This window comes from Dendrobates tinctorius, unplaced genomic scaffold (assembly GCF_039654945.1).
Source record: "Dendrobates tinctorius isolate UK_male_01 unplaced genomic scaffold, ASM3965494v1 ptg000113l, whole genome shotgun sequence".
Classification (NCBI taxonomy): domain Eukaryota; kingdom Metazoa; phylum Chordata; class Amphibia; order Anura; family Dendrobatidae; genus Dendrobates; species Dendrobates tinctorius.
The window spans coordinates 15,644,541-15,670,666 of NW_027361781.1; the positions used below are offsets into that span (position 1 = coordinate 15,644,541).

Genomic DNA, 26,126 nt, shown 5'->3' on the forward strand with positions numbered 1-26,126 from the left:
TGTACTGATGTTTGCCGAGTACATCTTACATTTAAATTTTATATTTTGTTTGTTTCTAGCGATGAGCGCAAGTGCTCCATACTCGAGGGTGCTCACGTATGCCCCGAGTAGAGCGGGTGCTCGAGTGACATGTCCTTCAAGTCTCCGTGGCCGCATGTTACAGGGCTGTTAGCCAGCCATAAAACAGGAGGGGACTGACCGTGTTTGTAAAACAATCCCCGCGTGTTTTCTAGCTGTCTAACAGCCCCGAAGCATGCGGGCTCGAGCACCCGCAATACTCAGTGCAGACCCGATCACCCTCGGCAAACTCGAGTGATGAGGACCACCGCTCATCACTATTCGTTTCCTCTTTTCTCCTTTTGCTCTTTTAATGGAAATCTAATAAAAGTACATCCTAAACATGCTTGAGTAAAATTAAATTGCACAATACAAGTGATAAAACACTATCCTGTGGAAAAATGGCCAAATCATCCCAAAAACTGTACTCAGATAGGAGGAGGAATACACCTTCCTTACCTCTGACACCAATGGTGATTGAGACGATGTCTTGTGCCTCTATTCTTACCACTCCTCACTCACCAGTAAAAATAACCCCCACGTAGACACCCCAGGACTGCAGATGAGGCAGAGCCCATGGACCTCCTCACTGAAGATTATGAGCCTCAGATTCTTGATTTTGTGGCAGATCAGGGACCCAGTTTGATAGAGTATTCCGTAAACCTTGTAGTGGCCCAGGCAAAAGTTTATATGCCCAACTATTTCTTGCTCAAAACCTCACATCACCATTTGCTAACTGGACCCTATAGATTGGGTAGAAATGATGAAGTTTTGGGGCCTTGCCCTCTTCATGGGGACAGTGAAGAAGCCAGAACTTCAGCTAAAAAATGAGTGCTGATATTTTATACTCTGGTTTTCCACATGGCCGTCAACCAGACACTCAAGTATTTGCATTATGATTGTGCACAGTGTCCACCCAGAGAGGAGCCAATTTTTGATCAACTTTTCAAAGAGACTCTCAGTCCTGATCACTTCAGCAAAAAGATTGCTGACGTCTTCATTCCCCAAAGGACTTGAATTCCAGCAATTCCTACCCCGCAAGAGGGCCAGGTACATATCCAAAATGTACAAACTATGCAAGTGTACCTCAGCGTACACCCTCACGACCATCTCTGCCCAAGCTAACGCAGCATGCAGTACTGTGCGCAGAAATCAGAGAGGCTCCATAGGTGGATAATTGGGCAGCTGCTCAGCATGGGTGAGAGCAGAGCCCAATGCAGCGACAACATGATGGTGGTAGAGTATAAAAAAAAAAAATGGAGGGATGCTGACCACAATGCATGGAGATGGCAGCACCCTCACCCGTGTATATCATTAGACAGGTCCCCAAAGCCAGACCAAGTTCTGGGGTACAATTAGAACATGGAAAAAGTTGATCTCTGATCAAGTCCTCCAGCCCCACAAAGCCATGCACAAAACAAGCTTGACAAAAAAAAAAAAAAAAAAAAAAAAAAAAATTGGCCATGCACATGCCATAACGATGATCCGGCCAAACCGACACATTCTTACAGCTCCAGGAGGTAGTGATCAAGACCCTTAGGCTAAGTGCACACGTACCGGAACTCTCGCGGAAATTACCGCGAGAATTCCGGTATTTCAGTCTGCAGGAAAAAAAAAAAAAAAAAAATTATATATATATATATATATATATATATATATATATATATATATATATATATATATATATATATATATATATATATATATATATATCGCATTTTAAATTCCCGCGATTTTCCCGCGGAAAAACTAGCATTTTGCAAGCGTAATTAGCTTGCAGAATGCTAGCGTTTTCCAAGCGATCTGTAGCATCGCTTGGAGAACTGATTGACAGGTTGGTCACACTCGTCAAACATAGTGTTTGACGAGTGTGACCAACTTTTTACTACTGAGGCCGCCTATGCAGCATCAGTAGTAAAAGATAAAATGTAAAAAAAAAAAAAAAAATTAAAAATGGTGTGATTCTCACCCTCCGACATCCCGCGCATCCGTTCCCAGTAATCCTTTGCGAAAATGGCCGCAATGACGTCCGTTCTCGCGGGATCGCGACGTCGCGCGGTAATTCGCGATGACGTCGCGCGAATGACCGCGAGACTTCGCGATCCCGCGAGAAGGGACGCCATCGCGAGCATTTTCGCAAAGGACTACTGGGACCGGGAGCGTGGAGAGAGGCGGGAAGGCTGCGCGGGACGTCGGAGGGTGAGAATAACAATATTTATTATTTTAAATTCTATTTTTTACAGGGATATGGTACCCAAAGCCCGGAGGACAGTCTTCTCTCCTCCGGACCATGGGTACCATCCGCAATTGTTCTGCTTACTTTCCGCATGGTGTGCACAGCCACATGCGGGAAATAAGCGGAACAATGCATTCCTATGGGTGCGGGATCGCCGCGATTCCGCAAATTAATGAGCATGCTGCGGTTTTTACCGCGAAGCGATTCCGCCGCGGTAAAAACCGCAGCATTAGCACAGCATTGCGGAATCACATAGGAATGCATGGGATGCTTATTTTTCGCGGTAAAAACCGCCGCGGAAACGCGAAAAAAACGCCACGTGTGAACTCAGCCTAATAATTAGAAGTCAGAAAGAGGACGGTCCCAGTACTTTTGGAATTGAAGGTGCCTGTATGGTACCAAAGCAACATTTCCCCGGTGAAACCCACAAAGAAGAAAAAAAGAGGAAGGTGTAGAGTGCGCTACAAAAGAGGACCAAGAAAGGACAACCAGTGGCCCGTAGGACACCTGCCCCGAAAAACTTATCTTGTGCATAAAAGACTTTCAAAATCAAGCACACATGAATGGGTTACTAGATTTAACCTGTTAACACATATGGGGGGTAAGGGCATACTCAGGAGAAATTTCACAAATTGTATGGTCCATTTTCTCCTCTTACCTTTATGAAAATGAAAAGTTTGGTGGCCAACAACATATTTGGCATATTTCACTTTCACAGACCAAATCTGTGACGCACCTCAAGATGCTCATTACACTCAAAGAGGAATTCCTTTAGAGGTGCAGTTTCCAAAATGGGGTCACTTGTAAGGGTAGAGGCAGGTTTCTTCCATTTTGGCATATCATGGGCTCTGCAAGTGCAACATGGCGTCCACGCTACTCCAGACACATTTGCATGCCAGTAATCCAACAGCGCAACTTCCCTTCTATAACGAGCTGTGGCTCAAACTGCTTCTGACCACAAATTGGGTTACAGGCATACGCACTACTCAGGAGAAATTACACAAATTGTAGGGTCCATTTTGTCCTGTTACCCTTGTGAAAATTAAATACATGGACAAAAATAGACATATGGTAAAATGTTTACTAATTATTTTGTGCGGTGTGACCGTGTGATTTAAGGGCATAAAAATTCAAAGTTTAAAATCATTTTTCAATATTTTTGTAAAATTCATAACCTAAACATCAAACTTAAAGTGCAATGTGCCATGAAAAAAAAAAAAAAAATAATCAGAATCACTGGGATACGCAGAAATATTGCTAATTACAACACAACGTCAGATGTAAAATAATTTGTCCTGGTCAGGAAGATGAAAAGTGGCTATCGGGAAGGGGTTAAGCAACAGGTCTCAATCTTTGGATATGGCTTCACCTTACGTGTCACTCAGCTATGTCCGCGGAGATTTGGAGATCACAGCCCCATAAATGTATGATCTCTGGGGTTCCTATTTTGAAGAGACATTGAAAGAAGGGGTCCTGCGAAACGTCAATGTATAGCCGAGCAATGTAGTCTGCAATCTGTCGGTCCTGACGGCGTCAAATGGATGAATGACCAATGCACTAACACCTGTACAACAGCAGGTATGGTGCACATGTCCCACTCCCCAGGCTAGCACAGGTACATGATCCATGCAATTGAGGAGCAAGACACAGCAGATATCTGTACACGTGATTACACCGGCCCTGCTCACTCTCCAATGTGGCAGTGATCATAGCCGGATTACCTTTAACAACTTATCCTTAGGAAAGATCATCAATATCATACCGTTGGGAGTCAAACACCCAACATCCCCACCAATCAGATTGTTTGCAGGTTCCAAGGCAGCCAGACGTAACCAATGTAAGGAACCAGACTATCATAACTCCTGCTATAGTGAACAGGAGCCGAGTGGCAGAACCTGAGTTCACAAGATCACTCCACACAGTGTATGTAGCAGCGGTGTCCTGTTTCCATACACGTTTTGCTGATCCTCATGACAGGTCATCAATATTGAAGTGGTGGAAACCGCTTTGAAACACTTGTGACAGTAGAAGGATGTACTTAGTGATCAAGTCTCTGTAAGACCTCATGTATAGGGTCCCACATTTCAGATGGATATATCCAGTACAATTGCTCACATTACCTGCGGATCATAATGATTTTGCCCCCAGCCCGATAATAAATCCATTCTTGCAGCAGGGTTTGATTGTGTGTTCCCTGGATTAGCACAGGTAGCTTTTGAGCGCTTCGTCTTAGGAGCCGGTCTGTAGTTTCCTTCTTGACAGAGTCCTGTATAATGAAAAAAAAAGGAAGAAATCAGAAAACATCTCAGTAATGAGGTGCATTCAGGCATGTGTACATATCTGTCTGATAATGCAAAGACTGCCCGTGGGTCTCGTGCTCGGGTCAGGACAGGTTCAAAGAAATACATGACACTGTAGGGAGACCCATGGCCAGACGGTCCATCGCTGTCTGATATCTGACCGATTTGCACGGACATCTGAATGATGCCATAAGATTACTTCCCCATACTTAGGACTGACAAGCAAAGGACCAGAAGTCTCCATGATGCAGGTGTAATTCTGTAATTCTTCCCCGACCATGGACAGGAGCGATCAATCTCACACGCTCGCTGCTGCGCTAGAATCATCACCTCCATAAGGAAAGAATGGAGCGACAGGACGCATGTGCAACTGGAAGCAATCCTGCAACCAAGGCAACACAGGAGATGAGACCCCATTTCCAGCTATCAGGAAAAATCCTGGTGGTAGGAACAACTTGATCTAAATTTTTTTGGAGACTGGAAAAACTCTTTAAGGCTATGTACCCACATATGCAGAAAAAAAAACCCGATGTCTTCCCAGGAAAAACGCGTTTTTTTTTTGGTTTTTTTTTGTTTTTTTTTTACAGGTGCATCCTCCTGCTCAGAATATAGTGAGAAATGCGGATTTTTCCGCAAAATTAATGAGCATGCAGCGTTTACCGCAATGCGTTTTTTTTCATGGTAAAAAACACATCAATGTGCCCAAAAATTGCAGATTTAAAAGAATGGGATGCTTCTTGTATGCGATTTTGAAGCATTTTTACTGGGAAAAACGCTTCAAAAATGCTTACGTGGGTACACAGCCTTAGGGGACATATGAACCAACCAGTTGTATGCTTTGGTCATAGAAAAGCAATGCAAAACGAGAGATAGAGAGATATCTCTATTACACACCGGCATCTAGATTTCCCATACTTGACAGAAAAAAAAAAATAATAGGTATTAGACCTACCGGTAATGATGTTTCCAGGAGTCCATCCTGACAGCACCATGGAGGACGTCCTCCTCCTCCTTACAGGGACAGGAAAGCACACGAGAGGTTAAAAGGCCATGTCCCCCCCCCTTTCCCTCAGTGATTTGACAAGTACCACAAGGTGGATGATACTAGTAACGGTTTAATGAAACAATCATATTACAGCATATGACATAACATAATACAACATAGTATAACATAACAGGGAGGGAACTACCCGTGCTGTCAGGATGGAGTCCTGGAAACATCATTACCGGTAGGTCTAATACCTATTTTCCAGGACGTCCACCTGACAGCACCATGGAGAGTACCAAAGCACCTCCTCAGGGTGGGATTACTGCCTGGAGAACTTTTCTCCCAAATGCGGTTTGTTGGCCAGCTAACACATCTAGTTTGTAGTGTTTGCAGAATGTATTAAGACTAGCCCAGATTGCCGCTCGACGAATTTGATCAACTGACGCCCCCGCCCGCTCGGCCCATGAGGCCGATACCGCCCTCGTAGAGTGGGCTTTTAAGGAATCAGGCGGGCTGGCGCCTTCAGCCTGGTAGGCATCCGAGATTACTGAGGTAATCCAACGTGCGATGGACGCCTTAGAGGCCTTCTTCCTTTATTCCTACCTCCAAAGAGAACGAACAGGTTCGAGTCGACACGCCAACTATTGGTGGCCTCTAGGTATTCTATAACTGCGCGCCTCACGTCTAGCGAGTGGAGCCGCCGCTCCTTCTCATTTCGGGGATTATCGCAGAAAGAGGGTAACACTACCTCCTGGTTCAGATTTCTTGTAGAGGCTACCTTCGGGGTAAATGCCGGGTCTAACCTTAGGATTATACTATCCTCTCTTATCTGGAGGTATGGATCCTTAGTGGATAGGGCCTGGATCTCCCCTATTCTTTTGGCCGTGGTAATGGCTACTAGAAAGGCCGTTTTACGAGTGAGAGCAGGGATGGCTATCTTCTCACTAAGGGCGAAAGTGTCCGAGCTGAGGAACCGAAGTACCAGGCCCAGGTCCCATGGCGGGGTGAGCTGCCTAATCGTGGGGCGCAGGCGCTGTGTGGCTTTTATAAACCTTATCACCCAGGGATGTGCAGCTAACTGATAATCGAAGGCGGCGCTCAAAGCTGAAACCTGGACTTTTAGAGTGCTGGGCTTGAGGCCTTTATTAAAACCTGCCTGCAGGAACCCTAGTATGTTAGGGAGATCAGGGGTGCCTGCCACGAGCTCGGACCTGCCACCCTCCAGACAGAATCTTTTCCATATCTTCCGATAAATTGCCGACGTCACCGGCTTCCTGCTGGCCTGTAGGGTGGATATGACCTGCTCCGACAATCCTTTTGCCTTCAGGATGTCCCTCTCAGGATCCAAGCCGATAAATGGAGTCTTGCTGGGTCCGGGTGGTGGATCGGGCCCTGGTGGATGATGTTCTCCCACAAGGGCAGCTCGACTGGATCTTCTACTGCCATGGCTCCCAGAAGGGAAAACCAGCTTCTCCTCGGCCAGTATGGCACTATCACTATCACTCTTGCGTGGTCCTCGCGTATCTTTCTGAGCACTGCCGGTATGAGGGCCAGTGGTGGGAACGCATAAGAGGGATTCTCCCCAAGTCTGACTCAGGGCGTCTACGCCTTCTGGATGGTCCATCGGATTTAGGGAGTAGAATCTGGGAACCTTCGAGTTCTTCCGGCTTGCAAAGAGATCTATACTGGGGGTCCCCCAGCGCTGACAAAGCTGGTCGAAGATCTCTACATTCAATTCCCACTCTGTCGGGTGGATCTGTTGTCTGCTCAGGTAGTCTGCCACTTCGTTTTGGGAACCCTCTAGATGTACCGCGGTCACGGATCGAACTGTCCGTTCTGCCCACGTGAATATCTTTTCCGCCAGTGCCTGTAGTGGTTGATGTCTGGTTCCTCCTTGGTGTTTCAGGAATGCCACTGTCGTATTGTCGGATAAAATGCGAACATGACGACTCTTTAGTACCGACCGGTTTCTCCGCAACGCTTCCCAGACCGCGAAGAGTTCCTTGAAATTGGAGGATCTGGCCTTGATGCTTGCTGGCCACTTCCCCTGGAAGATCTTCCCTTCTATGTGGGCTCCCCATCCCCACGCACTTGCGTCTGTGGCGACTACCACGTATGGAGAGGTTGTCCAATGCACGCCCACCTGAAGGTTCCTGGCCTGTAACCACAAGCGAAGGGACTCCTTTACTCGTCCTGAGAGCCTTAGGGGTTTGTCTAGCGACGCCTGACTCCTGTCCCACCTCGCGAGAATCTCTCTTTGTAACAACCGCGAGTGGAATTGGGCCCAACGGACGCACTGGATGCAGGCCGTCCTGAGGCCCAGGACCTCCTTTGCTTCCCTTATGGAGCATTGACGCTTCAACAGGCCTCTGGTTCTGGCCTGAATGGACTTCTGCTTCTGCTCAGGTAGCCAGGATATTCTGTCGGCTGAGTCTAGGAGGACTCCCAGGAATACCTTTCTGGTGTCTGGTGTGAGGTCAGACTTCTCCCAGTTGATCACCCAGCCCAGGAACTCCATCACAGTAGTTGTTCGGATCCTGTCTCGGATGAGCGCTTCTTTGGATCTTGCCACCAGTAAGAAGTCGTCCAGGTACGGCACAATCACAATACCCTGATCTCTCAGGTAGGCCACCACCTCTACAACCAGCTTTGTAAAGATCCTGGGAGCTGAGGCCAGCCCGAATGGAAGACCCTGGAACTGGAAATGGCAGGTCCGGGCTGGTGAACTGATCGCGAACCTTAGTAGGCCTTGGGATGAGGGATGAATAGGAACCTGATAGTATGCCTTTTTTAGGTCTAGGGTGCACATAACTGCGTCCCTGTCTATCAGAGGAATTGCGGATTGGATTGATTCCATCCGGAACCTCCTGTATCTGACCCAAGTATTTAGTGGCTTCAGGTTTATGATGGTGCGGGCCTCGCCGGATTTCTTTGTGATTGCAAACAGGGAAGAGTAGTGCCCTTTCCCTCTTTCTGACGGTGAAACTGGTATTATGACCCCTGAGTGTAACATGTCCTGAAGATCCGACCACATTGCGGAGTCCTCCCGGACGACAGTGGGGGCAATATATCTGTCGGGGGGAGGAGACTAGAGCTCTATCCTGTAACCTTCCCTGATGGTTCTGAGGACCCACTGATTGTTGGTGACTCGTGACCAGTTTGCTGCAAAGTGGCGAAGTCTCCCCCCAATGCCTATGGCGTCATTGTCTCCTCGATCTAGATGTCGATGCAAATGGGGGACCTCTGTTCCTCCCACTTTGGCTGAAGGAGCTTCTATTAGACCTCGCCCGGTCCCTAAACTCTGACTGTCCTCTGAAGAAGGAGCCTCTCCGAAAGGACTGGGACCGCCTGGGCTTTTCTTCCGGGAATCCCTTATTCTTATCGGACACCAGCTCAAGGATATTATCCAGGGCTGGACCAAACACCCTCAGACCCGAGAAAGGGATGGCATATAACTTTGCTTTAGAAGGGTTATCCCCCGACCAGGATCTAAGCCAGACTGCTCTCCGGGCCGCATTAGAGAGGGAGCTGTTTCTGGCCGCAAACCTAACTGATTCCGCCGACGTATCCGACAGGAACGCCGTGGCTGATTTCAAGAGAGGAAGAGATGCTAGTATCTCTGACCTCGGGGTCTTGTTGGTTAGGTGTTCCTCCAACTGCCCCAACCACAGGAACATAGACCTAGCCACCGAGGTGGCTGCTATGTTGGCTCTAATCAGGGCCGCCGACGTCTCCCATGCTCTTTTTAACAAGACGTCCGCCTTTCTATCCATCGGGTCTCGAAGACCGGATGAGTCCTCGGCTGGGATAGCCGACTTCTTAGTAACCTTGGCGACTGGGACGTCGATCTTAGGGACTTCTTCCCACGCCCGAGTTTCCTCGGGATCGAAGGGCAGTCTATTTTTAAAGTCTCGGGAGAGTGTCAACCGACGCTCTGCTTCTTTCCACTCCTCCAGGATCATTGCTTTGATGTGCTCGCTTACAGGGAACACCACCTGTTTGCGGGACACCAGTCCTCCAAACATTAAGTCCTGTCTGGACTGTGGCTTAGGGACTTCTTCCATCTGCATGGTATTTCTGACCGTGTGTACCAGCTCGTCCATATCCTCCAGTCTGAATAGGTACTTTCTGTTCTGCTCCTGACTATCCCCCAGGATCTCGCCTTCTTCCTCCTGATCTGAGTCCCGGAAATCGGATTCCTCGCTAGGGCTCGCTTCTGATACTGGGACTGGTTCCCACCTCGGACGCTTGCGACTTGGCCCAGGGCTGGGGGATCGACGCCGGGTTGTAGAGGCCTGAATCTCTTCCCTTACCAGCGACCTCATTTAGGAAAGTAGAGATGGCTGTTCCTCGCCTATGACCCTGGAGGTACAGGGACCGCATAGGGTCTTGCTATAGGTGTCTGGCAGCTTTACTCTGCACACCGGACATCTGACTGATTTGGAGGTGGCTTTCGCCGGGTCCTTCCCCGAGGGGGACTCTGCCGGGGTTCCCTTTTCCTGATAACATAAGGGGCACCTCATCAGATCTGGGCTGTGGGGACGGGTGGTCTGCGCTATGCGCACTTACCCCTCCACCAGATGCAGTGTTGCCTTCCATCCCCTGGCGTCCGATGCAGTCACACAGCCTGGAACGACCTGTGACAACTCTGGAGAACGCTGTGGTCCAGGAGCACGCGCGCCCTGGATTTGAAACCGGCGTCTGACGTCACCGCATGTGACGCTGGTAAGCCGCGCCTCCACTTCCTGCCGGGCATCTGCGCGCGACCGCGCTCGGCGCGTGCAGGGAGCCGCCTCCCCGCCTGCTATGGCGCTCCGGCCTCCAATGCCCAGCCGTCGGCGTCGTCCTGCGGGTACTCGGCCCGCCGCGGCCGATTGCGCCCACTTCTGTCGGTGCCCGCACGGCCAGCCGCCTGCGGGGAGCCGACCCGTCCTGGAGCCGAGAGCCCCCCCACCGGGAGGAACGGCTCCCTCCAGGAGCGTCGTCCTGCTCCTGGCCTTTGGAGCCGAGGGACTCCCCACCGGGAAGTTTCGGCCCCGGGACCTCTTGACAGGGGAAGGATTGGACCGGCCGCACGATCCCCTGGGCCCCTCCGGTAAGCTCTCGCGTGTCCCTCCGTGCAGGGACAGGAAAAACACTGAGGGAAAGGGGGTGGGACATGGCCTTTTAACCTCTCGTGTGCTTTCCTGTCCCTGTAAGGAGGAGGAGGACGTCCTCCATGGTGCGGTCAGGTGGACGTCCTGGAAAATACAAATCAAGGGAACCTCTGTCCATATGGAATATTAGTAGGAAGACCTCTACTTGGCAGTCGATACAGGCCAGTCCTCATTTTGACTCTAATGGTTTTCAAATGGTAGTCACACAATACAATGCCATGTGTGACTGTTGATAGCTTGCACTGGCCAATTTGTGTGGGCTAAGTCTTTCTTCAGCAGCTTCCTTATTCAGATGGTTTTGTGATGATACAACCCCTGTAAAATCAGCAGTGTCCAACGTCTAATTCTAAACAAGAACTTACTGACCGCAAGCAGAGATCTGGTGAGGAATTAAAGCACGAACCTCATGCTAACCCTTTCATCTGGCACTTAACGATCAAGAAAGTAAGGAAGCCCTTGTTTGCAGCATGGCTATGCAAGATCTCACAGACACTTGACCCAGGAGGCCATAGGACATGAACAGCAGCGCTTGCTGAGAAGACTCACCTGGGATGTAGACCATGTGCTGCTCCACATCAGACTCTGGAAGATATTCAGGAAAACTGACAATGCAAGAGGCCCACCCTCATGTCATAGCGCAAGGCCTAAATAATGGGACAGCCGTGACCACTACCAATAGCATGGGAGCACTCATGCGCTGTATGGATAAAAGTATGTGGACCCCATTCTTAACTGAGGTGCATCAATAAACATTCTAAGCAGATGCATAAAATCCCACAAACAATGTTGGTAGCATGAGGTGCACTGGTAAGCTTGGTGACTTTTTATACACGGCACAGACATGGGTCGCTTTGTGAAATTGGGATTTGATAGATAGGCCATGATCACCGGTAAGTTATTATTGAGAAGAGGAAGGGGAGACAAACGTTCAGCCATGAAGATGTAGATGATCCAGCAGTATAAAAGGACTATCTATGGTCAGGTGGATGCACAGAAGCCTTAGATTACCAGGGACAGCACCAAGTGTCAGAAGGAGTGGTGTAAAGCAACCTTTGTACTATGGAGCAGTGGAAGCGTGATCCTGGAGTGATGAATGAAAGTAACAATGGTCAGAGGAGGGATCGAGGTATGGGGCAGTTTTCCAGGTTTGGACATGATCTATAGTAAAGGATTACTCCAGTTCTGGTCACTTCCACTTCAGCATAGGACAGCAGCGTGATACATGTTCTGGAAGGTATCCTTGGATGGGACACTCATTTCTGAACGTAGAAGTGAGAAAAGCTGGAGGAATCATACTTGGTGAACGTAGTACACTTGCCACAGTAGTCTCCCCGCTGCACACATTACATCAGACCGGCCATTAGAGTATCACTGGAGGGTAAAGTTTGTTAGACTATAGTCGGGATCCTTTTAACAAGCAGTGATCAAAGATAGAGGAGGCCATTGTCACTTAGACGTAGCGGTGATCTGGAGGACTGTTCCTCAGGACGATCCTTGGTTCCCTACTCCTTTCAGCAGCACATACCTGAGTATACCTGGGAAAATGCTGCTGGCCAATAATCTTTATGCTAGCATAAAATCGGCGGTCAACATTTACATAAAACAATGGTCAGGAACACATGATCTGCCAGTCCTTGCCCTGGGCAAAATGCCCTTCAGACAATGGCCTCATCAATTGGGGGAAAAGTCATTCCTGTGCGGCATGACTGTGCCAGTGCACATAGTAAGGTCCATAAAGACAGAGGGGAAGATTTACTGACCTTATAAAGTTACATCAAGGCCATCAGCGAATGTCTGACAGCTGCTCTTGCTGGATGACTAGATTGACTGAGGTCACATTCACACGTTCAGTATTCGTAAGCCAAAAATCAGGACAGAACAATCAGAGAAGTATAATAGAAACACGTCATCACTTCTGGATTTTTTCACCCACTCCTGGTTTTGGCTTACAAATACTGATGCGGAATACTGGAATTGGCCTTCTATTACAGTACCAACTAGTTGGCGTAATTTTAGACAATTTTTGAACAAAAATTTGCGTTTTTAATACATTTGACCCCTTTCATAAACCCCAATACCTAGAGACAATAAATATGGCAGCTCGGTGTCCCTCAGGCTATGGCCAAAGGCAAGGTCTTCCCAAAGCCATGGGGTTATACAGAGGTTTCACTATACTCTACACCATCTCTCTATATAATATAAACCAGAGGCCAAAAGTGACAAGTTTTGGTTTTCAGTTTGCTGCTTCAGTGTTTTTACGTTTACTAACTTATACAAGTTTATGCAAACACTTAATGCGTTCCCACAATCAGTATTTGGTGAGTTTTGATGTTGCAGATTTTCTGTAACATCTGAATATCAATGATCCTCTCACTAGCTCAGGAGAAAGTGTTAACCAGGACAAGGCAGCTGATATTCTGTTTTACTGATTGGTTGATTTAAAAGGAGACTGCTGCTTGAAATCAATCCCCTCTTTCGTTAACCATGGTTGCCTCGCATGAAGAAGTCTTTGTAGGGCATTTCTGCTTGTGAGATTGCTCCTAAATTAACCATTTAAAGGATCATCTTGAACATTAGAGAGGCGGAGTTGCTACGATAAAGGCTTCATGGTGCCCATGAAAGTCCAACAAGACGATTCAGCTACAAGATCGTTACAACTGCAGATCAGAGCTTACCCAGAAATGGCCGGTGTGAGTGCATCTTTATAACGACTCTATGGCTGCGCAAGACTAAGCTGGTGCCAAGAAGGGCAGAAGCCAGTTCTCTCCAAGAATACATCAAGGACTCTGACATTTTGCTGGATGTACAGGGTTTGGACTGCAGAGAATGGGGGTAAAGTGGTGTTTCCTATGAGGAAGAATTTTTCAGACTGTTTGGGACATCTGTAAGATTTATTGTCCGGACAAGAAAAAGTGAGTGCTACCACGAGTCCTGTGTGATGCCAACAGTAAAGCGTCCCGAGACTTTTCATGTTTTTGGGGCTTTTCATCCATGGAGGGGGCTTGCTGAGTGTCACCCAAGAAACTGCCATGAATAAAGAATGAGATCTAAACAGTCTCCAAGAGGAACTTCTCACAATGATCCAAGAGCAATGTGGGGATGACGACTGCTTCCTAATAACCAAGCGGCTCGTCTCTCTCTATATAACAGCTGTATCCACACACAGGACGCTGTCTCTCTATATAAACATCTGTATATACACACACACACACACACACACACACACACACACACACACCATCTCTATATAACAGCTGTATACACACAGGACGCCGTCTCTCTATATAACAGCTTGTAGGGATTCTACTCGCTTAGGTGCGACGGGAGACAGTCAGGAGGCAGGTTCCCTTAAAGTTCATGCGGTTTATTACGTCATAAACCAAACAGCATGTCACCAAAATAAACAGCCTTCAGTTCAGGAGACAAAATAACATCAAAATGTCCTTTCCTTCAGGCTCAGTCCATGAGCCTCAGCGCACACAGGAGGTGTATACCCTCCTCACATACAGCTGCCTTGTTCATGAGCAGGCCACATTATAAGGGTGTAGCCACACCCACGAACCCAGCAGCTGACTGGTCACATGACTGACCTCACCACAGGTCCTTCAAACAATAATACAGCAATATTTGTTATGCCTTACATTATGGAGACAAGCCATTTATGAGACACATATCTCCCATCGATTACACGACCCTCAGCCCTGCCACATTCCACCCCCCTCTGCCTAAAACCGTGGGGCTTGGCACTTTCACCTACCGGGCAAGGGATTCTGGAGAGGGCATCGGCATTCCCATGTAGCTTCCCGGCCCTATGCTCTACATGGAAGCTGAAGTCTTGTAGGGCTAAGAACCAGCGGGTGACCCTAGCATTCTTACCCTTTGTTTCCCTCATCCACCTGAGTGGGGCATGGTCGGATATTAATCTAAACTTCCGTCCCACCAGGTAGTACCGTAATGTATCCACTGCCCATTTTATGGCCAAACACTCCTATACAACTGAGTAATTTCTCACAAGAAGTCAACTTCCTACTCAAGTAGAGAACAGGATGCTCCTCCCCACGTATCTCTTGGGAAAGGACTGCTCCTACCACGACATCTGAGGCATCTGTCTGGAGGACAAATTCAAATTTAAAGTCTGGGGCCACCAAAACGGGTTGCTTACAAAGAGCTCCCTTCATTTCTTGGAAGGCTGACTCTGCTTCTTTGGACCAGCTGACCATCACTAACTTTGTCCCCTGAAGCAGATCAGTTAGAGGTGCAGCCATTGTGGTGAAGTTTGGGATGAACCTCCTGTAATATCCCACAATCCCCAGGAAGGCTTTAACTTGCTTCTTTGACAGAGGTCTCGGACATGTTTGAATTGCCTCCACTTTATTGATTTGGGGTTTGATCTCGCCACGCCCCACTACATATCTGAGGTACTTGGCTTCCTCCTTAACCAAGGCACACTTTTTCGGGTTTATTGTAAACCCCGCCTCCCTTAGAGAGTCAAACACGGCTTGGACCTTTTACAGGTGAGACTCCCAGTCCGGGGTAAAGATGACGATATCATCCAGGTACGCGGCAGCGTATAGCTTATGAGGTGCAAGGATTCTATCCATAGCCCTCTGAAAGGTTTCAAGAGCTCCCTGCAGGCCAAACTGCATCCGGACACACTGGAAGCACCCGTCTGGTGTGGAGAATGCTGTCTTCTCCTTGGCTTCCTGTGCCATGGGGATCTGCCAGTATCCCTTTGTCAGATCCAAGGTGGTTATGTACCTGGCAGGTCCAAGCCTCTCGATGAGCTCATCAACGCGTGGCATGGGATAAGCGTCGAACTTGGAGACCTCATTCAGCTTCAATAATCGTTGCAGAACCTCCATTCACCATCAGGTTTTGGGACCAGGACAATTGGGCTCGACAAGCCGCTTTTGAATTCCTCAATGACCCCGAGTTTCAACATACGTTGCACCTCCTTGGAGATTACCTCTCGCCGGGCCTCAGGAATACGATACGGTTTCACGTTCACCTGCACATGTGGCTCGGTCAGAACTTCGTGCTCCACCACCTTCGTGCATCCCGGCAACTCTGAGAACAGGTCCCAGTTTTTCTGGAGTAACTCCCAGCACTGCCGTTTCTGGGCCTTCGATAGCGTCTCCGCTATGGTAACCGCTCCAACCTCCCCTTCTAGGTTGCCGAGCAAGCACGGAGTTACTGCTGGCTCTCTATCTTGCCACGGCTTGATGAGGTTGACATGGTAAACCTGGTATGGCTTCCGTCTTCCGGGTTGGTGGATCTTGTAGTTCACGTCTCCCTGCCTCTCCACCACCTCATATGGCCCTTGCCACTTGGCCAAGAACTTACTCTCCACCGTCGGGATTAGCACGAAAACTCGGTCTCCCGGATTGAACTGCCTCACTCTGGCTGACCGGTTGTAGACCCTGGCCTGAGCCTCTTGCGCCTGGCGGAGAAGTTCTTTAACAATGGTCATCACCTTCGCAACCCTCTGCTGCATCAGCGCCACATGCTCAATGTCGCATCTGTGGGGCGTGACTTCGGCTTCCAAGATTTCCTTGGCTATATCTAGGAGACCTCGCGGATGCCAGCCGTTCAGAAGCTCCAAGGGCGAGAACCCAATGTAGGCCTGGGGAACTTCACGGATAGAAAACAGTAAATACGGTAAGACAATCCCAGTCTCTACCATCTTTCTCTATGACTTTTCTCAGCATGCTCTTCAGTGTCTTGTTAAACCTCTCAACAAGGCCATCTGACTGCAGATGGTACACTCAAGTCCTCAACTGGGAGATTTGCAAGACTCTGCACAATTCCCTCATCCCCTTGCTCATAAAAGGTGTCCCCTGGTCGGTCAGGATCTCCTTCGGCAAACCCGTCCGGGAAAACACATGGACCAGCTCACGGGCTATACTCTTCGCAGAGGAGTTTCTCAGAGGAACGGCCTCAGGATAGTGTGTGGCATGGTCCAGTATGACTATTATATACTGATGGCCCCGAGCTGATTTAACTAAGGGACCGACCAAGACCATGGCAATTCTCTCAAATGGCACCCCAATAATGGGCAGTGGCACAAGAGGGTTCCAAAAATGAGATGTGGGGGCAGTTAACCGACATGTCAGGCAGGACCTGCAATAGTTTGCCATTTCCCGGCCAATAGAGCCTCTGTACAATCCGTTCCTGCGTTTTTTCCACGCCCGGGAGTATGTTGAGAGGAAAACTGGCCCTCACAAGGGTCACCAGGTTCCCGGAGTCTAGGAGCACCATTGCTGCTCGCCCGTTCACCTTCACGGGAAACGCATGTGGCCCCTCGCTAGGTGGCGAATTCACACTGCAAGCTGGATATGCGTAGTATGAACTACGGCGTCCCATGCTGCAGTCCATCTGCTCGGTGGTCTGGGAACAACGGGCAGCTATATGTCCTGGCCTGTGACACTCCCAGCAAATAATATCACCCGAGGGGACCTTGGGCACCGCCTCCCCCGCCCCTTTTGACCTTGGACGCACCACCCTTTTCTGACTCCGCCCCCTGCTGGGACCCCAATACGGAATGGGCTGCTTCCCCAAGGAACCTTCCATCCCCTGATATCTCTACCAGCCCAACCAGTTCATCGGCATTTTGGGGATGACCCTGGGCCGCCCAAGTCTGTAGGGGTCTCGGCAGAGAATGCACAAACCGATCCATGACCACTCGCTCTACCATCTGTGCCGGGGAAGACGTCTCTGGCTGCAACCATTTCTGGACCAGGTGCAACAGGTCGAACATTTGGGAGCGCGGCAGTTTGTCCCGGTGATAGGTCCAGCGATGAACTCGCTGTTCCCTGGTAGTCATTGTTACCCCCAAGCGTGAGAGAATTTCCGCTTTTAATTTGGGATACTCTCTGGCGTCTTGTACAGTCAGGTCAAAGTACGCCTTCTGGGGCTCCCCCGTTAGGTATGGGGCCAGTACCTCTGCCCACCGCTCTGGCTGAAGTTTTTCCCTCTCAGCCACCCTCTCAAACACCGTCAGGAAGGCCTTCACATCATCCTCAGGGGTCATTTTTTGCAATGCGCGTCTTACCGCCTTCGTGACGTGGGTGGCATCAGCCGGACCTGGGGTTGGGGCGCTCGTCCTGCCCTCCTGGATGGCGGTTGCCAGAAGCTGCATCAGCTGACGTTGCTCCTGCTGGCTCTGCTGGAGCTGCTGTAAGAACAGCCTGTTGGCCTCCTGTTGCTGTGTCTGGGCCTGGACCAGGTGTTTCAGCAGGTCCTCCATTATTCCAGGTAGAACTTGCTGCCTCGCTGAAAACTTTACCCAGGACATGCAGCAACGGTCTCACATCTCTGCTGGGAACTCTGCCCGCACGTCTATCACCAATTATAGGAATTCTACTCGCTTAGGTGCGACGGGAGACAGTCAGGAGGCAGGTTCCCTTAAAGTTCATGCGGTTTATTACGTCATAAACCAAACAGCACGTCACCAAAATAAACAGCCTTCAGCTCAGGCAACAAAATAACACGCCGCAAGCCTCAGCGCACACAGGAGGTGTATACCCCCTCACATTCAGCTGCCTGGTTCAAGAGCAGGCCACATTATAAGGGTGTAGCCACACCCACGAACCCAGCAGCTGACTGGTCACATGACTGTGACCTCACCACAGGACCTTCAAACAATAATAATACAGCAATATTTGCTATGCCTTACATTATGGAGATAAGCCATTTATGAGACAACGCCCATCGATTAGACGACCCTTAGCCCTGCCACAAGCTGTATACACACACAGGACGCAGTCTCTCTCTCTATAACAGCTGTATACACACACACACAGGACGCCATCTCTCCTAACAGGTGTTTACGCACACAGGCAGCTGTCTCTCTCTATAACAGCTGTATACCCACACAGGCCGCCGTCTCTCTATAACAGCTGTATACCCACACAGGACGCCGTCTCTCTCTATAACAGCTGTATACACACACACACAGGACGCCGTCTCTCTCTATAACAGCTGTATACACACACAGGACGCCATCTCTCTCTATAACAGCTGTATACACACAGGACGCCATCTCTCTATAACAGCTGTATACACACAGGACGCCGTCTCTCTCTATAACAGCTGTATACACACACGACGCCGTCTCTCTATATAACAGCTGTACACACACAGGCCGCCGTCTCTCTCTATAACAGCTGTATACACACACAGGACGCCGTCTCTCTCTATATAACAGCTGTATACACACAGGCCGCCGTCTCGCTCTATAACAGCTGTATACACACAGGCCGCCGTCTCTCTCTATAACAGCTGTATACACACACAGGCCGCCGTCTCTAACAGCTGTACACACACAGGACGCCGTCTCTCTATATAACAGCTGTATACACAGGCCGCCGTCTCTCTCTAACACCTGTACACACACAGGACGCCGTCTCTCTCTAACACCTGTACACACACAGGACGCCGTCTCTCTCTAACACCTGTACACACACAGGACGCCGTCTCTCTCTAACACCTGTACACACACAGGACGCCGTCTCTCTCTAACACCTGTACACACACAGGACGCCGTCTCTCTCTAACACCTGTACACACACAGGACGCCGTCTCTCTCTAACACCTGTACACACACAGGACGCCGTCTCTCTCTAACACCTGTACACACACAGGACGCCGTCTCTCTCTATAACACCTGTACACACACAGGACGCCGTCTCTCTCTATAACACCTGTACACACACAGGACGCCGTCTCTCTCTATAACACCTGTACACACACAGGACGCCGTCTCTCTATATAACACCTGTATACACACACAGGACGCCGTCTCTCTATATAACAGCTGTATACACACAGGACGCTGTCTCTATATAACAGCTGTATACACACAGGACGCCGTCTCTCTCTATAACAGCTGTATACACACAGGACGCCGTCTCTCTATAACAGCTGTATACACACAGGACGCCGTCTCTCTCTATAACAGCAGTACACACACAGGACGCCGTCTCTCTCTATAACAGCTGTATACACACAGGACGCCGTCTCTCTCTCTAACAGCTGTATACACAGGACGCCGTCTCTCTCTCTAACAGCTGTATACACAGGACGCCGTCTCTCTAACAGCTGTACACACACAGGACGCCGTCTCTCTAACAGCTGTACACACACAGGACGCTGTCTCTCTATATAACAGCTGTATACACACACAGGACGCCGTCTCTCTATATAACAGCTGTACACACACACAGGACGCCGTCTCTCTATATAACAGCTGTATACACACACGACGCCGTCTCTCTATATAACAACTGTATACACACACACACGACGCCGTCTATATAACAGCTGTACACACACAGGACGCCGTCTCTCTCTCTAACAACTGTACACACACACAGGACGCCGTCTCTCTAACAGCTGTACACACACACAGGACGCCGTCTCTCTAACAGCTGTACACACACAGGACGCCGTCTCTCTAACAGCTGTACACACACAGGACGCTGTCTCTCTATATAACAGCTGTATACACACACAGGACGCCGTCTCTCTATATAACAGCTGTACACACACACAGGACGCCGTCTCTCTATATAACAGCTGTATACACACACGACGCCGTCTCTCTATATAACAACTGTATACACACACACACGACGCCGTCTATATAACAGCTGTACACACACAGGACGCCGTCTCTCTCTCTAACAACTGTACACACACACAGGACGCCGTCTCTCTAACAGCTGTACACACACACAGGACGCCGTCTCTCTAACAGCTGTACACACACACAGGACGCCGTCTCTCTCTAACAGCTGTACACACACACAGGACGCCGTCTCTCTCTCTAACAGCTGTACACACACACAGGACGCCGTCTCTCTCTCTAACAGCTGTACACACACACAGGACGCCGTCTCTCTCTCTAACAGCTGTACACACACACAGGACGCCGTCTCTCTCTCTAACAGCTGTACACACACACACAGGACGCCGTCTCTCTCTCTAACAGCTGTACACACACACAGGACGCCGTCTCTCTCTCTAACAGCTGTACACACACACAGGACGCCGTCTCTCTCTCTAACAGCTGTACACACACACACACAGGACGCCGTCTCTCTATATAACAGCTGTACACACACAGGACGCCGTCTCTCTATATAACAGCTGTACACACACACAGGACGCCATCTCTCTATATAACAGCTGTACACACACACAGGACGCCATCTCTCTATATAACAGCTGTATACACACACAGGACGCCGTCTCTCTATATAACAGCTGTACACACAGGACGCAGTCTCTCTATATAACAGCTGTACACACACAGGACGCAGTCTCTCTATATAACAGCTGTATACACACACAGGACGCCGTCTCTCTATATAACAGCTGTATACACACAGGACGCCGTCTCTCTATAACAGCTGTACACACACACAGGACGCCGTCTCTCTATATAACAGCTGTATACACACACAGGACGCCGTCTCTCTATATAACAGCTGTATACACACACATAGGACGCCGTCTCTCTAAAACAGCTGTATACACACACAGGACGCCGTCTCTCTATATAACAGCTGTACACACACACAGGACGCCGTCTCTCTATATAACAGCTGTATACACACACAGGACGCCGTCTCTATATAACAGCTGTATACACACACATAGGACGCCGTCTCTCTAAAACAGCTGTATACACACACAGGACGCTGTCTCTCTCTCTCTATAACAGCTGTACACACACAGGACACCGTCTCTCATTTGATAACACATATGTACATGGTACACCGACCCTCCACCCGCATTACGGTCCGCACACCACTATCCCGTCCACTCCTCACACTCTCAGGTAAAGGATACCGTCCTGACTCCAATACGCGGCGGCTTCTTCCCCGGCAACATCCGCCATCTTCAAACACCCGCCACCCACGGCGCCCAGCAACCAGCTCCAAACTCCGCCCTCCTCTTCTCCTGTCCTTTTCATTGGCTGCAGTTCCAGCCAGTTTCTTTTCTATTGGTCCATAACTAGATCACACATAGGAGGAGAAAACGTAGACGTTATTGACGTCACGCTCACGGTGCAATGCTTTCTGGGAGTTGAAGTTCTTTTTACCTTATGGTCCTAGTGAAGGAAGAGTTGTGTAAACTACAATATCCGGCATGCAAAACTTTAGAAGAGTTGACAGGGTGTAGACTGCGTCTCCCATCGTGCTTTACGGTAGGGTTGTATATCCTGGTTACAGAAGAGGAGGACGGTAGTGGAGACGCTGCAGGCTGGCAGGGGACGTGTGTGAGTGGTCTGGTGTGTTTTGTAACTGATACCTCATGTATTTTAGGATTGTTTTTATCTCTTGCAGGATGCAGTCAGATCCTCAGTGTTGGTTGGGTAAAATGGTGCTTTTGTCTTGTTGGGTGCACTTACATAATGTTGGGTGTCACTAATAGCACCCCTGACACTACGCACCACACGTACCTGTGTGACCAGCGCCCTATGCAAGCCTCATCTGTGAGCATAGGTAATCCAAGGCAACCCCCCCCTCCTCCATGAACGGCCGGTGGGGGGGGATTGGGGCCCGGCTCCATCAGTATTTTGCTCCTGTGCTGCCCCTGACGATGCTGAAAATGGTTTCCTGTTTCCTTTTTTTTCTGTTTTTTTTTTTTTACAGCTTCTACAGCAAAAATAAAAGATCACAGTAATAAAAAAACCGCAGCGAGGAGCGCCGGTGTGAAAACACTTATCAGCAACTACAAAAATGCTAAACCTGGCCCAACAGAGGGCACCGAAAGGCGGTACTGAAAGGGTTAAATGACGTTGGGCCTCGGATCGCACAATGCAGACACACAGATAGTGATGCTCCACATCTAATCAGGTGACTCCAGCCTGGCCCAAACCAGTTTTGGGCTTGAGAACTGGCATCAGCGTGAGCAAATGGCAAATTTTTCTGATATTTGAATAAGTAACTGGTGTTTTTAAGGGGTTAAATGACTATAGGCCACTGATCTCACATGACCATCAAATCAAAAAAATAGAGATGTCCGCATCAAATTCAGGTCACTCCAGCCTGGCTCCAATAGGTTCTGGGCATCAGAACTGGCATAAAAAGTGGCAAAATAGCCAATTCTCCCAGATTTGAGTATGTATATGGTGTTTTTAAGGGGTTAAATGACTTTGGGCCACTGATCTCACACCACCATGACATACATAGTGATGTCCGTCATCAAATTCAGATCACTCCAGCCTGGCTCAAATGTGTTCTGGGCATCAAAGTTGGGCAAAGGCTGCGGCCATCACTATGTATGCAATGGCGGTGTGAGATCAGTGGCCCAAAGTCTTTTAACCCCTTAAAAACACCAGATACTTATTAAAATCTGGGAGAGTTGGCTATTTTGCCACTTTTGAAGCCAGTTCGGATGCCCAGAAGCTATTAGAGCCAGGCTGGAGTGACCTGACTTTGATGCAGACCATCTCTATTTTTGATGGTAGTGTGAGATCAGTGGCCTATAGTCATTTATCCCCTTAAAAACACCAGTTACTTATTCAAATCGTTAATATTGGCTGTCTACCCACTTTGTTGCCAGTTCTCATGCCCGGAACCAGTTTAGGCCGGGCTGGAGTGACTGAATTAGATATGGAGTCTCACTATCTGTGTGTCTGCATTGTGAGATCAGTGCCCAGAGTTATTTAAACCCTTCAATAGCGCCTTTCGGTGCCCACTTTGATGCCCTCTTTTGCGCCAGTTTTATCATTTTTGTAGCTGCCTTTTAAGTGTTTTCACATCAGAGATCCTTGCTGCATTGTATTTTATTATTTTAATTTTTGTTGCTAAACCTGTAAATTAAACAGAAACAGATAATTAACTGAGTAAGAAACCAACTTCAGCATTGTCTGCCCCCGCCTGCAACATCTAGCATTAATGTGGTAAATCTGGCAGTGTTATTTTTTTCTCCTACGCCTCATTAGGGGACACAGAGACAGTGGGTGTTATGCTGCTGGCCACTAGGAGGGCACTAAGGAAACCAGAAGAAAAGTTAACTCCTCCCCTGCAATATACACCCTCTCGCTGGCTGAGATTCTCCAGTTCTTATTTAGTGTCTGTAGGAGGCACTTGGGTCTGGTTTCAGACCGCACCGTTTTTATCTTATTTTTTAATTTTCTGTAAATTTTTATTTTTTAATTAACGGAGTGAAGGGGGCGACGGTTCCTTTCTACGGCCCGCTCTCCCCCGAACCAACAACAGGCAAGCACGCAGAGTATACCTCCCTGTACACTTTCCTGTGACGTTTGGGGCTGATTCCTCTGGCAATAATGGCGATGATCCTTACGAAAGGGGGAAAAGTTCTGGTAATCCACGGATATGAGGGCAGGCGTACGAATGGAGAAGACTGGACAGCGCACTTCCGAAGCCCCTGAATCAGCCCCATAGCTCTCCATCCCCCTACCATAGGGAGGATCGATTGAGCATGCCTCTTTAAGAACTCCTCCAGCTCTGCTACATCAGCCCAGGAGGATGAGAGCCTGCATGGATGGCTCGGACAGCGCTGAGCACTGGAGTTGAGGTATGGGGTCGGGTCCTGGCCCCCGGGGGAAGCGCTGACTTAGCGTCAGCGGCGGTGCACCGGCCCCCCATCGCGCCCCCCCCCCCCCTTCTCGGTGCTACCGCGGTAGCCTGAAAAACTTAGTCCCCTGCTTTTCCTGGCCTGCTATGCCACAATTTCAATAGCGCCGCCCCGGCACCTACCGCGGGTAGGCTCAAAAATTTAGCCCCCGGCTTTTCCGGCCGCAATTTGAATAGCGCCGCCCGCGCTATTATCGCTGCCCCCTCGTCTTGGCGCGTCTCGTCAGGGGTGAGAGGCGCCAAGACGAGGGGGCCATGTCTTCTTACCTCAGTCTGCTCTGGACACGAGCTGTGAGGCGAGCATTCTGACGGATTCCGGGTGACACCGCAGGGCCACCACTATTCCTCCCGGTGGACACCGCACAGGACCGGGTAAGCTGCATCTGCCCTCCGATTAACACTTAACCCCTTCCCGGCACATTCCCTGCAGCTGCAGACACTCTGCCGTTAACTTTTTCAGGAGCGCTATGTCTCAGTCTAAGGAGGCTAAACAGACTGCGTTTTTTACCGTACCACTTGCAAGTCTGCCTTACCCAGTGCACAGACTAACCCGTTATGCACGGACTGCGCCCCGGACTGCGCTCAATCGTCCCTTGCCGCAGCTGCTGACGAGCCTCCTGCGTTTAGTACCCCTGAGTGGGCTGCGCCCCTGTCAGGGTCGGTGGAATCTCTGACCCAGGCTATATTCTCCCTCCGGGAGGACTCTTTAAGCCGGAAAGCGTCTTTACCCCCCCAGGAAGGCTCTGGCGTCGGCCGGGAACTGTCCACCAGCAGGGGCTGTACTCGTTCAGGGGATGGTCAGGTCTCTAGAAAGCGGACCCATGTCGCGTCCCCTAGTCCCGTTCGCGCCTCAGCATCTGCTACTCCTGTCTCTCTCTCTCTCTCCCTCTCCAGGAGTTCTCAGCGAGCATGACTCCGAATTTGAATCTGACACGTCAGCCCCTCAGAATCCCCCAACTGATCAAGAGTCGCTTGATTCTCTTATAGAATCAGTCAACAGGATTCTGAAGTTGGATGAGGATAATGTTCCCGCTCCAGCACATCCTATCTCACTTAAGAAAACCAAGCGTGTGCGCAGGTTATTTACCAGCCATCCGGACTTTAAGGAAATTGTCCAGAAACATAGGGATCGTCCGCATAAGCGGTTCACAGGGCAAAAGTATACTCAGGCTAAATACCCTTTTGATCCAGACCTAATGAATGATTGGTTACAGTCCACTCCGATGGACCCTCCTGTATCGCGTCTTGCTTCAAAAACGCTCCTGTTATGAGCTCATTTTCTCCTTCACCTTTGATGTCCGATGAACTCCCTCTGCTGGTGAAAGGAGGTAGTGAAATTGATTTGGATGGGAAAAACCTGTCATCTGAACAGGTGGAGTGTGATTGGATATCCGGAATCTCTGAGTGGATATAAGGCTGCCGATGCCCTGCTGGGTTGCTGGTGATCCTCTCTGCTCTGAGCTCTGGCCTCCAGTTTAGTCCTGCTACTAAAGCTAAGTTTTTGCTCTGCTATTGTTCCATGAGATTTTGTCTGGTTTACTTAGTGTTTTTGTTCAGCCAGCCCTGGTTGGAACTGGCTGAACTCCATTTTTGTCTCTGATCAGTTGATCTCTTTGCTCTGTTTTTAGAATATACCTGTGCTGATATAGTGATTTTGAAGTCTAGTGACTTCAGGGCCTTTTCTATCAGACGTGTTGGACATTATTTTTGGCAGGGTTTTTGCGTGATTGCAGACAGTTGCTTTTCTTTCCTGTCCTATCTAGTTAGTGAGGGCCCCAT

General features: G+C 49.2%; 2 protein-coding genes across 7 annotated transcripts in view; one reads left to right on the plus strand and one right to left on the minus strand.

Annotated features, from left to right (window-relative positions):
- The window catches only part of KIAA1328 (KIAA1328 ortholog), a 210,136-nt gene extending 188,417 nt beyond the window's left edge, over positions 1–21,719 (minus strand). The window contains exons 1-3 of the mRNA XM_073589787.1: positions 21,592–21,719; positions 11,284–11,319; positions 4,414–4,559 (exon numbers count right to left, since the gene is read on the minus strand). Coding sequence (XP_073445888.1) covers positions 4,414–4,559; positions 11,284–11,319; positions 21,592–21,715 — 306 coding nt within the window. The 5' untranslated portion in view covers positions 21,716–21,719. The remainder of the gene's footprint in view (positions 1–4,413; positions 4,560–11,283; positions 11,320–21,591) is intronic.
- A 232-nt stretch (positions 21,720–21,951) lies between these two features.
- The window catches only part of TPGS2 (tubulin polyglutamylase complex subunit 2), a 67,453-nt gene continuing 63,278 nt past the window's right edge, over positions 21,952–26,126 (plus strand). For 4 of the 6 annotated variants that reach the window (XR_012234848.1, XR_012234849.1, XM_073589800.1 and 1 more), the window contains exon 1: positions 21,956–22,021. The gene's annotated coding sequence lies outside the window, so the exon portion shown is untranslated. Of the gene's footprint in view, positions 22,034–26,126 lie in introns of all 6 variants that reach the window. The other 2 variants (XR_012234850.1, XM_073589802.1) reach the window with 1 other exon arrangement.